The 14,386-nt window shown below is 47.3% G+C and overlaps 4 protein-coding genes across 4 annotated transcripts; 2 read left to right on the top strand and 2 right to left on the bottom strand.

The window, feature by feature from the left end:
• Positions 1 to 332: 332 nt before the first annotated feature.
• I302_105438 (uncharacterized protein) lies at positions 333 to 4,096 on the bottom strand (the record flags this gene model as incomplete). Its single annotated transcript, XM_019195296.1, has 12 exons — positions 333 to 467; positions 550 to 800; positions 885 to 1,481; positions 1,546 to 1,733; positions 1,885 to 2,342; positions 2,404 to 2,634; positions 2,703 to 2,861; positions 2,919 to 3,074; positions 3,246 to 3,477; positions 3,597 to 3,694; positions 3,773 to 3,897; positions 3,967 to 4,096. 12 exons carry the CDS (start codon positions 4,094 to 4,096, stop codon positions 333 to 335), a joined length of 2,760 nt encoding a protein of 919 aa, XP_019043009.1.
• A 394-nt stretch (positions 4,097 to 4,490) lies between these two features.
• Positions 4,491 to 5,060, bottom strand: I302_105437 (uncharacterized protein; the record flags this gene model as incomplete). The annotated part of the gene is made up of 2 exons (XM_019195295.1): positions 4,491 to 4,877; positions 4,965 to 5,060. The coding sequence occupies 2 exons, from the start codon at positions 5,058 to 5,060 to the stop codon at positions 4,491 to 4,493; spliced, it is 483 nt and encodes a 160-aa protein (XP_019043008.1).
• Positions 5,061 to 5,738: 678 nt separating this feature from the next.
• I302_105436 (uncharacterized protein) lies at positions 5,739 to 10,381 on the top strand (the record flags this gene model as incomplete). Its single annotated transcript, XM_065870088.1, has 21 exons — positions 5,739 to 5,832; positions 5,912 to 5,929; positions 5,996 to 6,076; positions 6,142 to 6,207; positions 6,272 to 6,279; positions 6,358 to 6,514; positions 6,640 to 6,783; positions 6,842 to 6,966; positions 7,044 to 7,148; positions 7,206 to 7,254; positions 7,319 to 7,863; positions 7,937 to 8,026; positions 8,105 to 8,353; positions 8,508 to 8,775; positions 8,862 to 8,905; positions 8,961 to 9,110; positions 9,297 to 9,458; positions 9,542 to 9,682; positions 9,780 to 9,960; positions 10,043 to 10,249; positions 10,341 to 10,381. The coding sequence occupies 21 exons, from the start codon at positions 5,739 to 5,741 to the stop codon at positions 10,379 to 10,381; spliced, it is 2,925 nt and encodes a 974-aa protein (XP_065726160.1).
• Positions 10,382 to 10,805: 424 nt separating this feature from the next.
• On the top strand, positions 10,806 to 14,336 carry I302_105435 (uncharacterized protein; the record flags this gene model as incomplete). Its single annotated transcript, XM_019195293.1, has 13 exons — positions 10,806 to 10,831; positions 10,900 to 11,015; positions 11,156 to 11,521; positions 11,634 to 12,012; positions 12,090 to 12,184; positions 12,277 to 12,479; positions 12,569 to 12,696; positions 12,755 to 13,061; positions 13,127 to 13,235; positions 13,296 to 13,513; positions 13,574 to 13,654; positions 13,713 to 13,994; positions 14,103 to 14,336. 13 exons carry the CDS (start codon positions 10,806 to 10,808, stop codon positions 14,334 to 14,336), a joined length of 2,544 nt encoding a protein of 847 aa, XP_019043006.1.
• Between the last annotated feature and the right edge of the window lie 50 nt (positions 14,337 to 14,386).

The raw sequence follows: 14,386 nt of genomic DNA, 5'->3' as shown, positions 1-14,386 counted from the left end.
TATGTTAAAGCAGTTGCAGGATGATTCTGGCTTTGTGTTTTGGGTTTTGTTGGACTGCGATTCACACAACCGAGTTGTACGCTCCAACTGAATTACTTATGAGCGAATACCGATATATGCTAGACCATCGACTCACGATGATGAGATCAGTACGCAGAAGCATGGTGAGATCGGATGCAGCACAAAGCAAATGACCTATGATCAAGTCGGTGCAGCACGACCAAAGTATCAAGAACAGAATTAGGCTCTTCATTTCATGAGCAAATACGATGATTGAAATATTATATACATTTTTCGTCATTGTTGTACTTGATCTAAAGCTAAACCTGGAACTACATCTCCAGAGCGCTATTCCACACGCCTCTAACAATCTCCACCACCCTCCTCTCGACATCATCGGTGGGCGTGAGTAATGAAAAGACGGTATTTTCTATAGGTTCGGCAAGTGGGATTAGGTGTGCGGACCACTAACAGTGCGGAAACGCATAACAACATCAGCCATGAACCTAAAACCTATTCGATTCACACGATATATATAATGTGGCTTACCAATCGCACAAACTCCCTGTACCATCCCAACCTCGCTCTAACGCTCCATAATCCCTCTTCACCACTTTGCAGCAACGTCAAAACACCTTTCAACCCTTGATTGACACTGGTGCTTTCCGACGAGGACACCGGAGAAAGGGAGAGGACGAATTGCTTGATACTTGCTATGAGGATTTTCTCCAGTCTCGTCGATTGGATATCAAGGGATGTCTGAGCATCGTTGAATGCTTTGGAGCCTTCTGGTCGAACGTCTATGAGATATATCCATGAAGTAATCAGCACAGAAGGCGATGAAACTGAGAGGATGGATGAGATATGACTTGACTTCTACTCACCCTCCTCAAGATCCTCCTCACCCCCCTCACCGACCCCCCCACCCCTCTCCAAAACCTCAGCAGCCCGTCTAGCTCTCGCCATCTCATCCTCCCTTTCAATCAACTTCATCCTATTCCTGATACTCTGGACTCTCCCCACATGCTTCTCAATAGTCATCTTAAGTATCTCCCACTCCCAGCCATCTGTCCATCCCTCCTCTTCTCCCTCTGAGGAAGACGAAGAGAACAAGAAATTTACTATGTCCAGACCCTCCAATATACCATATTGGAGGTACTTATCCACAGTGATCAATTTCTGCTGGTGAGAGTACTTCCAATAAGTCCATACGCTATCCAACAGAACCCTCCTCGAAGAACTTTCAGAAGTCAGATATCGAAGTAGGTCGAGATACCTTTCCGTGGCGTTCAGGAAGTGCGAGAATGAACGAGAACCTAAATGAAGGAGAGTCTCGAAGACCATCTTCCTTATGTCCTCTGAGATTGGTTCTCCGGAGATTGAGCCGGGTAAAGATTCAAGATAAGAACGAACGTCCGATGGACTGGTCTTGGTTCGGAAGAGGTGCAAGAGCTCTTTGGCTTCGGCATGTAATGGGTGGTCTGAAAGTGATATCAGCTCGATGAACTTCCATACTTAGCCGGAGCTGAGATTCAATGGACTGACCTGGCTTCTCATATGGCCAGAATGGTTCGGGCGATTCAGAGGAGATCACACCCGCCCCTTCAGCTTTCATCGGCTCTGGCAAGGTATCGTATATACGATCGTAGTATGCCAGTCTGACTTCAAGCTCTGTCACGCGGCGCATAAAGGCTCTCTTGGGATGCGAGAGGGGAAGGTCGAGATCTGGGATCCTGCGAGTGATAAAAAATGATGAATCAGAATACTCGCCCAAACCACAGGGCAAGAATGGGGAAATGGCGAGTCGCTTAAGCATGTCATAGGTGATTGACGTGCAATTGAAGCGGAGCAGGTGAGTTGAACGAAGCAGAAGAACCAACTCACCATTCCTTCCACATCCACTGAAACCCGAAATTACTCAAATGCGTACTAAACCACACCGCCACCCTATCCTGACACTCAATATCCAGCGCGTCCGTTCCCAAATAATTGAAGATCTTCCTGACGGCCCGTCCAACAGGCGGAGCAACAGTATTAGGTGAGATCTTACATAACTCAGTGATGACCGAGCCGTAGTAGATCGACTTATACGTGGATCTGGGCAGTGTCAACAGGGAATTGAGCAGAGTGGATATTATCAGAGATTCGTTCGACCAGGTCGATACCTCCTCGTCGGGGTTTTCAGGTGGGTTGGTAGGTTTGAATGTGTTTCTCGGTAGGAACTTCTTGAGTGATAAGAGTAAGGAGGCAGATTCTTTGCGGTTTACTTCGTATATGTTGATCAGGTCTAGGACTAGACTCTGGAGGACCCATCCTTCCAATGTTTCTGGTGGTGGAACGACCTGTAATCGCGAGATATATCAGCTGCGATCCTTCAATCACTTTCGGAAGAAAACAGCTCACATCATCACCAAACAATCTGATATTTCCTATCCTACCTTCACCTTTATCTAGATCATTCGAGTCGACGGCATACATCTCGGGAGGCATCGAGACAGGCGATAGTTCATATGGATCGGATTGTATGGCACCTTCGGACAAGGTTGCATGTTCCCAATACCTTGGTAAGCTGTTGGGCGGCGCGAAGGAGTTGGCTCGGAGTGCATGAAGGGCAGAGAGGAAATTGTCGAGGGTCTATATCACAATCATTTCGGCGTCAGCTGAGCAGGACGACTACATGTGTCAGTGAATCACAAACTCACATCCGGTGTGGGGTTGGGTTCCTGACCTTCCGACAGAATAGGAGAGAATGGGTCGACCAGAGATTTCACTTCGTTCCTTCTACCGATTATATATCCTTCGATGGAAGAGATGAGATTCTCTACTTCGTCTGGATGGCTCTCATATAACACTTTGCCAGACTACAGTATCATAAGCAGCTATCCCTACTACTACCTGAACCTTGCAGCTGGACTTACACGTATCAAACCCTCTCCCACCGCTCTCACTGCCCTCTCCGCTCTGTCACCTCCTCCACCTACTTCCTCGAGTACCGCAAGGAGGGATTTGCATACGCCTAGTAAGGATGTAGAGGTGACTAGTCCAGCTGGAACGAGGAGCGAGAAGAATTGGAACTGCGGAAAAGACATCGGTAATTAGTATTTTGATCTGCTTCGTCCAGATTATCATGCAAATCCGCGTTCCAACCTGGTGTCCCTGATTAGACCTTTGTCCCCATCTTCAAACAGTCACCGACACTCGCTTGCTTCCTCTTGACACTGAGGACAAGAACATAGATGACTCACCCCTAATCTGACATTCTGCCATTCCCTTACCTCAACCCAGCCCCTCAAAGCTCTACTCAGATCTTCCATTACCTCTCGTCCGTACTCGATGTCTTCCTCGGTATCATCTGCTTTCCTCTTATCTCCTAATTGGGCATCATCACCTTCAGTTGCTGCTGTAGGTGAACTGCGTCGAGAGAGGGATAAGAGCAGGACAACGAGGTATGAATGTTTGTGCGGTTGTTGAGTCACGCTATGAAGGATGTTAGCACAAAAGGACGCCGAGCTAAATAATTTAGTTTCTTAAAGAAGGGTGATGGGCACTGTATGGGGATTGTATGGTTTATATGTAGAAGAAAGATGATCACTCACCTTATCCTAAACCCCTCACATACACCCGCAGAACCTTCCCTCCAAGCTCGTTTTAGTACTCTAGACAATCTATGAGGATCGTCCACTGGGTCGTATTCCTATGGTATCGCACCGCGAGCATGTAAATATCATTTCTACCATTTCGGAAGGTACTTGACTTGGGAAGTATAGCTCACATCGTCATCACCCAATTTCAGGACCATCTTCCTCATCCTCGCATTTGAATTCTCAGGTATAGGAGGTCTACTATCCCTCTGTCCCCCTCCTCCTCGTCCGCCACCACGCCCACCTCGTCTATCATCTACAACATATCATAGCAAGTCAGCTGAATGCTTCTTCAATAGTCTTGTGGAATGTGGAGAGAGCTCACCTCTCCCTCGTCCCCTCCCTCCACCTCTTCCTGGTGAACCATACCCTCCTCCTGGAGAACCGAATGCTTGAGCGTAGGGATTACCGAATCCCATCATTTGGGAGGGGTTGAATCCGTTGTTGTAGCTCATATTGGGGTTTGCTCTACTTGTATGAGAGTCTTTCGAGTTGAGAATGAAAGAAAGAGCCAAAAAATGGATTGGAATCGTTAGAGTTGAATGAGTATTCCAATATTTATGCGCTAAATCCACTTCCACGACGGGATCAAATTGTGTTCAGTGCGAGGTGGTGATCCATTCAAGTAGAGACAGTAAGATATGACAAGGAGTTGCTCATGCATGATACGTGCGAATAAAGACAAGATTCGACTGAGTAGAGTGCTATGCATGGGATGATACTTGACGATATAGATATTATATATGAATGGTATATTACAACAGTATGCTGGGTATATCTGCGTCTATTTCCTTCCGACGTGACCATCTGCCCACTTCTCACAGATATTCTACATCTCAATCATCTCGATTATACCAACCTCGTGCCACTAGGCTGCTCACTGACCCCCTGCTCGCCTCTCAACCGACTATCCAAACTCTTCTGCTCGACATACTCTCTCATTCTCAACTCCCTCTCCCTCGCTCTTTCTTCCCTCGATTGCGATTCAAGCAACTGTGGTGGAGGAGAGATCACACATGTCGTACATTCCTCATCTATGACTGGAGCAGGCTGTTGAACAGGTGAAGAAGGTGTGTTGAGTGGTGTTCCCGATGAATGAGATGTGTTGGCTACTTCCCCTGACGGCGGGGAAGTCAGAGCGGAGGGAGTGATAGGTTTGAGGAGGGCTGCGGCGGCGGAGGAGGCTGCTTTGGCTGCTATTCGAGCTTCGTCTTTTAGGACTCCTTGGTACATTGTCTATTCTTCTACTGTCAGTATATTCATTGATATGAGCCGTGGAGAATAGACCTAAGGTAAAGGTGGACTTGACTCGACTCGACTCACGTCAGATTCCCTCTTCTGTATGTAATGTACACCCCATACTGTTATGCCTGATACTACGAATGAGGACGCTAGGAAGATCTTTGATGCTCTTGACATTTCGAATGGTGGTGATATGAGTGTATGTATCAGTGATATCTTATTAAAGTAGTACCAGATCGAGATTGCTCTTTGCCATTGCTCATTGCTCATTGCTCATTGCTCATTCCAACTTTTGACGGGGTGTTACCACGTGGCGTCAGCATGTTTATTACGTACAAGCATGATACCGTGATTGTTTTCGTGTGTTATGTGTGTGATGATCTGTGCGCGTGTCAGAGTGAGAGAGTAGATTGAATGTGGTCTAGGCTGGTAAAGGAGATGTGTATCAAACATCACCATTGCTACTCTGCTTCACTTCACCCATAGACTTATACTTCATCACAAAGGTTCCAAATCGAAAGAGATACAAGCGCGGTTTCCCAGAACAAGCTCGTAGTTGGCTCGTACGAACACCTATCTCCCTGCTCTGCCTCTTGTACGATTATCCTTTGAACACCCCTTGAAGTTTGCGACCTCTGAGCCTAACCCAGAGAGAGAGAGGTGGCAAAGATGTCAGGCAACAACATCAAGGTGAGTCAGCTCACCAAGAATGCCCACCCTTCCCAATGCAGCGGAAAGCATACATGAGCTGACGTGCGATACTGTCCATAGGTAGTCTGCCGGTAAGTCGAGCTATGGGAACATTGATACCAAAACCTCAGCTGATATTCCTTGTGTCGATATAGTTTTCGGCCAATGAACCGTATGGAGACAGAATCAAAGTCTGATACATGTGTGGATATAAGTTCGGATTTCACTACGGTTCAATTGAAGAACTCGGCTTCTTTGGGTATGTGTCTTCCTCCATATCAAAGCGATGAGGGTCTCCCTGAGCAGTGCTCTAAGCTGACATGTTCATCTCCCAACAGCTGGACCTGAGAAAGACGGTAAGCTTTCATCAACCTACGGAGGCTGGCAAGGTACTTAGCTGACCATTGCCAATTGTGATACAGGGTTCACCTTCGACAGAGTATTCGATACGAACACGAAACAACATGATATCTTCGATTGGGGTGTGAAAGGGATCGTAGAAGGTCAGTCAGCTTCCTCATGCCCGTCCTCTTCGATAGGCTCAGATTAGTTGATATTGGTTGATTAGACGTCATGACCGGTTTCAACGGTACTCTATTCTGTTACGGTCAGACAGGTTCGGGTAAAACGTATAGTGAGCTGATAGTTTATCCTCGATACATATTAATTGATAGAGCTGACATGATGCATCTGTATAGCAATGATGGTACGTCCTTCTTTATCAGCTTCCCCTTGTGTGTACGACCCCTCATGAAACAAGCTGATCAAACATGTGTATTTGTAGGGTGCGGATATAGAAAACCCAGCGTTGAAAGGGTTGATCCCTCGTATAGTGGAACAGATCTTCGCTAGTATCCTATCGGCGGATAGTGTTATTGAATATACCGTGAAAGTTAGTTATATGGAGATTTACATGGAGAAAATCAAGGATCTGCTTGCTCGTGAGTTGTCGCCCATTTTTTCTGAACCTGCTCCTGATTCTACATACTGTACAAGGAGTACACTTCTCCTAATCTCGCCTACAAATGTAGAACGAAAACTAACTTCTATGCGGGTCTGACTATAGCTCAAAATGATAATTTGTCAATCCATGAAGACAAAGCTAGAGGAGTATACGTTAAAAACCTGACGGACGTCTATGTCGGATCGGAAGCTGAGGTATACAAGGTCATGAAAGCTGGTGGATCAAGTAGAGCAGTCTCTTCGACTAGTGAGCTAAATCCTCACTGTCACCGGACCGATCAGGTAGCTTATATTGGTCTGACCAGATATGAATGCCGAATCTTCTCGTTCACACTCCATCTTCGTTATTGGTATACATCAGCGAAATACCGAGACGGGGAGTCAGAAGAGCGGGAACTTGTATTTGGTAGATTTGGCTGGTTCGGAAAAGGTCAGTTGCCGCTTTCATCAGTTGATCGTTCTCAGGATAGTATACGGAGTACAGCTGATCTACGAGTTGAATTACAGGTCGGTAAGACTGGTGCGACTGGTCAAACGCTTGAGGAAGCAAAGAAGATCAACAAATCTCTGTCGGCTTTGGGTATGGTCATCAATGCTTTGACTGATGGGAAGGTTCGTGATTCCAGCTGAGATGGCCGTACACATTTGCACAGCTGATATCGTTTGCAGTCCTCTCACGTACCATACCGAGATTCCAAACTCACTCGTATCTTGCAAGGTGAGTTCGGCTTTGGCACTCATGGATTTCCTGCTGGAATGCTGAATGGCGCGGACTATCGCAGAATCGCTGGGTGGTAACTCGCGTACAACATTGATCATTAATTGTTCTCCTGCAACTTTCAACGAGCCTGAGACCCTGTCGACCCTGCGATTCGGTATGAGAGCCAAATCCATCAAGAACAAGGCCCGAGTCAACGTCGAGATGTCTCCTGCGGAACTCAAAGCGTTACTTAAGAAGACTGTCGCCGAGCTGGCATCTGTGAGAGAACACGCATCGGCCTTAGAGGAGGAAGTAAAGATCTGGAGAAGCGGTGGGAAGGTCGAACAATCAAACTGGGCTGCCCCGATGTCCTCTGCTACTTCTGCTGGCGCCGCTGCCACTGCTGCTGCCAAGCGCGTTACCTCTCCACTACCTGTTACTCCGTCTAGCGGAAATACCTCTGGTACACCCTCTAGATCCGGGACTCCTGGTGGTTTGTTGCCTTCTGCTTTGATGGATGGAAGTAGACCTGATACGCCTACAGTGTATAATATGGAGTTTAGTAAAGATGAGAGGGAGGAGTTCTTGAAGAGAGAGAATGAGTTGAGCGATCAACTGGCCGAGAAGGCGAGTTAGGCCATGGCTGAGGAGAAAACTCCTTGACGTATATTCATTGCTAACTTCGTGCTCGACGAACTAGGAATCTGCCTTGGCAGCTCAAGAAAAATTGATGGCGGATATCAAAGATGAAGTAGCATATTTGAAAGAGCAAGAAGCGTCTATGTCAAAGGTGAGCTGATCTTCTACTACTGTGGTTACGCTTGGGCGCTCTTAGCTCATCATCTATTGGGCACAATTGGGTTTATAGGAGAACAAAACCATGTCTACGGAATTGAACGACCTGCGAATCCTTTCTGCTCGATTGGAATCTGAATCCAAAGACGCTTCGATCACTTTGGATAATTACAAGGAGAAGGTATCAGAGTTGCAGAAAGATATAGAAGAACAGAAGAACCAGATTGAAGAGTTGAAGAAGGTACAATCGCGGGAGAAGGAGGAGGAAAAGGAGAAGAGAAAGCAGGAGATGTTGAATGAGATGATGAGTAGGATTGATATGGTGAGTTGGGGTTGTCATGGTGTTTTACTCTCAAGTACTCAGGGTGGTTATGTGGTGGCTCGTAATGATCGATCAATGGTGCCATTGTGCTGGTGATCAATTTGAGCTAGTTAAATTAATGCTAAGACGGGATGCTGATCCGTGCATCATACAGGGCGGCGCGATCCTTGACTCCTCTTCCGAAAAACTGCGTCAAGTCCTCCAAACCCTCGAATCTAGAGATTCTACCTCTTCCGCCGAACAGATTTCCCTGCAAACCAAAGACCTGGTTCGATCCGCTCTGGCAGAGAACCAAGATATTGTTAGAGATCTGCAAGAGAGATTGAGGCTGGCTCAGGAGGAAGCTGATCTGCAGAACAAGAGGAGGAGCGAGGTGGAGAAGATGTTGGGTAAGAGGGATGCAGCGTATGAAGAGCTATTGGGTGTGTACTTCTTCTCTTCGTTTCTTTCGCTTTTTCATTCGCATGTCTGGAAGGCGCTGATGAATTTGGTTTGGATTTGATGACAGACAAAACAACGTCTAGTCAAAACGTTGCTATCGACGATATCAAAGTAAGCTGTAATGAGTTTCATTCACACATAAATCGTATTGATGTTTTGATGTTAGGCTCAATTCGAATCGAAATTCACTGCGTCCGAGGATCTCCTCAAAGCTGAGATTCAGAATCTATCTGAACATGCTGAATCTCGTGCGGCTGAGATTAGGAGATTGCAAAGTACGGTTGAAAGTTATAAACTTTCGAATGAAGAGCTCAACGTAAGCCGCGTGCTGCGATTGAGACGGGTTGTGGGATGCGGCTGACGAATCTACGTTTCTCTGTCCTTCTCCCTTTGCCGTTCTACTCGCTCGCACCACCATTCCTCCCCCCCCCCCCCCCCAAACTCCAACCCCCATCCCAACCCCAACCTAACCCATCCCATTCACCCACTCACCCACCCACAGCGCGCCCTCTCAGTCGCTGCTGCGGGCAACGAGGAGTCGGAAAACTTTGCTCAGTCTGCTAAAGAGTTGGAGAGGATTAGGAAGTCACATGAGATTCAGTATGCCGAGTTTGAGATTGTCAAGAAGAGCTTGATGAAGGATTTGCAGAATAGGTGTGAGAAGGTGAGTACCGAATTACTTGGAATGAGATAAGCTGAGCAAGGTAGAGCAAGGATGTAACTGAATCTGTGTGTTTTTTATGACAGGTCGTCGAACTTGAGATGCAGCTTGATGAAGTGCGAGAACAGTACAAGACAATCGCCCGATCTGCCAACTCGAGAGCTCAACAGAGGAAATTGGAGTTCTTGGAACATAATTTGGAACAGCTGAATGTGGTTCAGAAGCAGGTGAGTGGCATCTTACAGCACACACAATCTGTTCAGCTGCGAGAATCATGGTGGAAGTACGGCATGAGTTTAAGCTGATTTTGTCGTTTCTGATTAGCTCGTCGAACAAAATACAAGTCTGAAGAAGGAAGTTGGCGAGACGCAACGTAAATTGATAAACAGGAATGATCGAATTCAACTTCTCGAGGTTGCACTTAACAACTCTGATGAGAGACTGACGAAGAAGACTTTGAAGAGTGAAAAGCAGATTCAAGAGTTGAAGGTGAAATTAGCTGATCGTGAGTAACGTCTCCCAGTATTCAGCTGTCGAGGCACTGTGTTTGCGCCGTAGCTGATTGAGGATTGTTTCTATGGGAATAGTCGAAGCTAAATATTCCAACCCATACAATCACGGACGAATTGCTAAACCCCTCCGAGGAGGTGGAGGTGGAGGACACACGATGACTACGTCCTCTTCTTCGCCGACCTTGCCACCTGGTACGCCCATGTATCAGTCTATCGCTAGTGGGATGCACGGGAATTCGCCGTTGGCTAGGATCCAGGATGAGAGTGCGAGTGGGAAGAGACGTGAGTGGTGTTGCTTCTCCATCTTATCCCTGTGCTACTGTGATACTTTTGATACGCTGGTGGTTGACTTGATGCTTGGCTTTAATTGCAGAATCATGGTTTTTCTCGCCTTCTTCGCATTCGCCTAGATAGTTTAAGCCTCAGTTGTGGTGGGATCTTACCTGATCTTGGAAACTCAACACAGACACACGATATACCCTTACCATTCATACATAGATTGTACATATTGTTTTCCCTCTTGTTTCTTGAGATGATCTTTTATACCATGCATAGATGTACTGGAGTGATATCTCATCAGAGTGGGGGAAAGTGGGGAAGAGTGTTGTATATGTGCGGAGTATGAGGTGATGTCCGCATGTTGGTACTCGTATATCACGGTAGGTGCGTCATGAGGAATGAGCGTACAATGAAGAAGAACAACAACATTCCTCCATGATAGATCTCGCATCCAAACTTCTTATTCCATTCCGTAGCCATTCATCATCGCATCTATCCCGACTAGCTGAGAGCACTGACTCTAGACTTGATCGGAAGTAAAATCTCGTGATTCCCAAACATGTCAATATCATCACCGACAGCAACGTGAGTGGGCTTCGTACTTCGTGGCTGTCGACATATTCTAAGCTGATTTGTGTTGACGGGCATCACAGATGGGATACGATACAAAATGTCTTCTACAGGAAGGAAGAGGTATATACGATGTCTTGGAACGTACATGATCTGTCAGAGTATATCGTAGCTGTGGGAAAGAACGGTGGACCTATAGGTGGGTGATGAGTTCTACCCCGAACTCCACGTTGAATCGCAGTTCGAAGGACAATGAACCACGCACCCTGTCATCCACAATCGTACAATCACCAAGTATCTACACAGGATGGAAAAGTATTGACAAGTGATGTGATATAGCAATGATCCGAGACGACCGTCTCCCTCTCCCCTCCTCGCGTCATTCCGGCAAACCGAAGATAACCCTCTATACCTCCTCCGGCCTGCCCATCTCCTCCCCCATCTCATGGGACCTCAACACCCCAATCCTCATGCACCTCACCACCTCCTCTTTGGTGGTTCTCTCCGACCAGGGGATATACAGGATATACGATCTATCGAATATAGCGAATTACAAGCAATATACCCTCGGAGACGAGGTGCGCGAGAGTGGGGTGCTGGATGCGAAGGCGTATGAAGATGGGATGGTTATCCTGACGAGAAGATTGGAGTTTGTCGAAGTTAGAGGGTGGAGGGGTGGGAGAGGGGTGCCGCTCGTTGGGGCTGGTGAGTCACTTTCATCGTGATATCTATCCATTGAGATGCTTTTGGGCTGAATCATTCACTCGTCATTGTTGATTCTTGTGGAATTATCACTAACACCCTCTCGACCACTCAGGCCTCACCGAACCACCTACCTCATGGACCCTTCTCCCTCCTGATATCTCACCCACAGGCCATATCCAACTACTCCTCTCCACCAACTCAACCATCCTCACGTTAGATACCCTAGAAAAGATAGATCAACGTATATCCCGAGCACCATTCTCGCACATCCGGATATCCCCCAATGGACGGTTCTTAGCCCTGTTGAATCCCAATACAGGGATACTATGGGTCGTATCTTCTGATTTTGGGAGGAATCTGTCTGAAGTGAATATTGCGGAGTTTGGGGAGGGTCTGCCGGAGAGGGTGGAATGGTGTGGAGATAATGCTGTGACGCTCGGGTATGGGAATGGGAAGGTTGTACTGGTCGGTCCGAGAGGGGAGTCATTATCGTAAGTTCGCCCTGAGCAATCTCCCTAGATATAGATTTGGTGATTGGGTACTGACGTTCAGTCTGCATGTGGTTCAGATGGGATTATCCTCCCTCCGCGTATATTCTGGGTGAGATCGATGGTGTCAGAATCATTTCTTCTGGCACATGCGAATTCGTGCAGAAAGTGCCAGGTGAGCGACTCTTCCTCTTTTCAAGCATACATACAAAGGCTTCTACGAGATCTGCTCATGTGAAAGTTGCTGATCATATTAACCTCAAACAGACTGCACCCTCGCTGTCTTCTCGCCTGGTTCATCACACCCCGCCGCGATCCTGTACGACGCGCTGGACCACTTTGAGCGGAAATCGCCCAAGGCAGATGAAAGTATACGGAGCATCAGACCTGATTTGGCGAACGCTGTGGATACTTGTGTGGATGCTGCTGGGAGGGAGATTGAGGTGACTTGGCAGAGGCGTTTGCTGAAGGTGAGTTTACATCTTTAAATCTGAATCGCATGAACTGGCCTTGGGTGGGGAAATGGGATCTTGACACTGAAATTTCTGCAAATGTTTAGGCGGCACAATTCGGGCGAGCATTCATGGACCTATACAATCCCAGCGATTTCGTTACGATGGCTCAGACCTTGAAAGTACTCAATGCTGTGCGGTACTACGAAATCGGTATACCGATAACTTATGAGCAGTAAGTTTTGCTGTACCGAAGCAATTGTTTGTTAGTCAACTGACTGGCGTCGATTCAGGTATATAGCCTCTTCCCCTTCCACCTTGATTGTTCACCTAGTATCTCGCAACCTGCATCTTCTTGCTTTGCGTATATCTCAGCATCTGGGCTTACGACCTGATCCCGTTCTATCGCACTGGGCATCAGCCAAGATCATACGTTCGTCTCAGAAGGGTGTCGATCCGTCTGATAGAGGATTGGGAGACGACGAGAGCGTATGTAGAGCTATAGTGGAGAAGTTCGAGAAGGAAGGTGAGAAGGGTGTAAGCTATGCGGAGATTGCGAGGAAGGCTTGGGAGAACGGTAGAGCTAGATTGGCTACTATGGTGAGTGAAGTGGCTCCTTTGTATATGACATTGAAGGGGAGATTGCTAATGCAGGGAAATGATAGCTGTTGGACCACGAACCCCGAGCTGCAGAACAGGTACCATTGCTCTTACAGATGAAAGAGGAGAAGATCGCTCTGGAGAAAGCTGTGGACTCAGGAGACACTGATTTAGGTAGGTCACCGGAACATACAGGATACGCTGCAGCAGGTGCTGACATCGGCCAATACGTAGTGTATCAAGTCCTATTACATCTTCGATCGACCCTCTCACCAGGAGACTTCTTCCACATCCTGGACGACTCGATATCGCCCAAGCTCAAGCCTGCTGTCAACCTTCTTCAGGTATATGCGAGACAGGCAGACAGGGATCTGTTGAGAGATTTCTACTATCAAGATGATAGAAGGACGGAGAGTGGGTGTTTGGAGATGGAAGAAGCCGGTCAGCAGGAGGTGAGTGATGCTTTTGCGCTCGGATAACATGGGCTTTACTCATCACTAGGCCACTCGCAGTACGCCGAGGAAAGACTTGAACATCTGAAACGAGCTGCGAAGTCGTTTGGAGAGAGTAAAGAAAGACTGTTCGAGTCGAAAGTGAGTATAGCCATATACACAAAAGCAATACTTGACTAACAGTTCGTATCCTGATCAGATGGTGGACGATGCGCACCGACTTTTGACATTACAGCAAACATATGAACGTGAACTCGACCACAAATTCTCTTTCTCTGGCCTATCTGTCAATCAGTTCATACATAAACTTTTGCTTGAAGGATTCACCAAGAGGGCAGAAAGAGTAAGAGCGGATTGGAAAGTCCCCGATAAGCGATTCTGGTGGATCAAGTTGAAAGCTTTGGCGGAACGGAAAGATTGGGAGGGTTTGGAGGGGTTTGCGAAGTTCAAGAAGAGTCCGATAGGGTATGAGCCGTTTGTTGTGAGTGATCGTCTTCTACGACTCGGTTCGCATTTCGTCATTTTACCGCGTGAATGCTGGCACATAAGATGGATCAGAGGGTAACAGCTAATCTGTATGACCTATCAGACCCACTTACTCTCCCTCACCCCACCTCAACCCACCCACGCAGCATCGTTCGTACCCCGCTGCGATCCGAGACTAAGGGCAGATCTGTATGTCCAATGTGGAGATTGGGGTAAAGCCGCCGAGTCAGCAAAGGAACGGAACGATAGAGGTAAACTCGATGAGTTGAGGAGGAGGGCGCCTAATGGGATTGCTCAGAGGGAGGTGGACGAGGTGATAAGGAGGGTGGGGAAGTGATCGTCTTTCGTCCTTTCATGGTTGAACGGCCAAGGTTGTATTCATATGCA

The sequence above is a fragment of the Kwoniella bestiolae genome, chromosome 3, assembly GCF_000512585.2.
Source record: "Kwoniella bestiolae CBS 10118 chromosome 3, complete sequence".
NCBI lineage: Eukaryota > Fungi > Basidiomycota > Tremellomycetes > Tremellales > Cryptococcaceae > Kwoniella > Kwoniella bestiolae.
The sequence above is the reverse complement of the archived record's forward strand: the minus strand, read 5'-3'. Positions and strand labels throughout refer to the sequence as shown.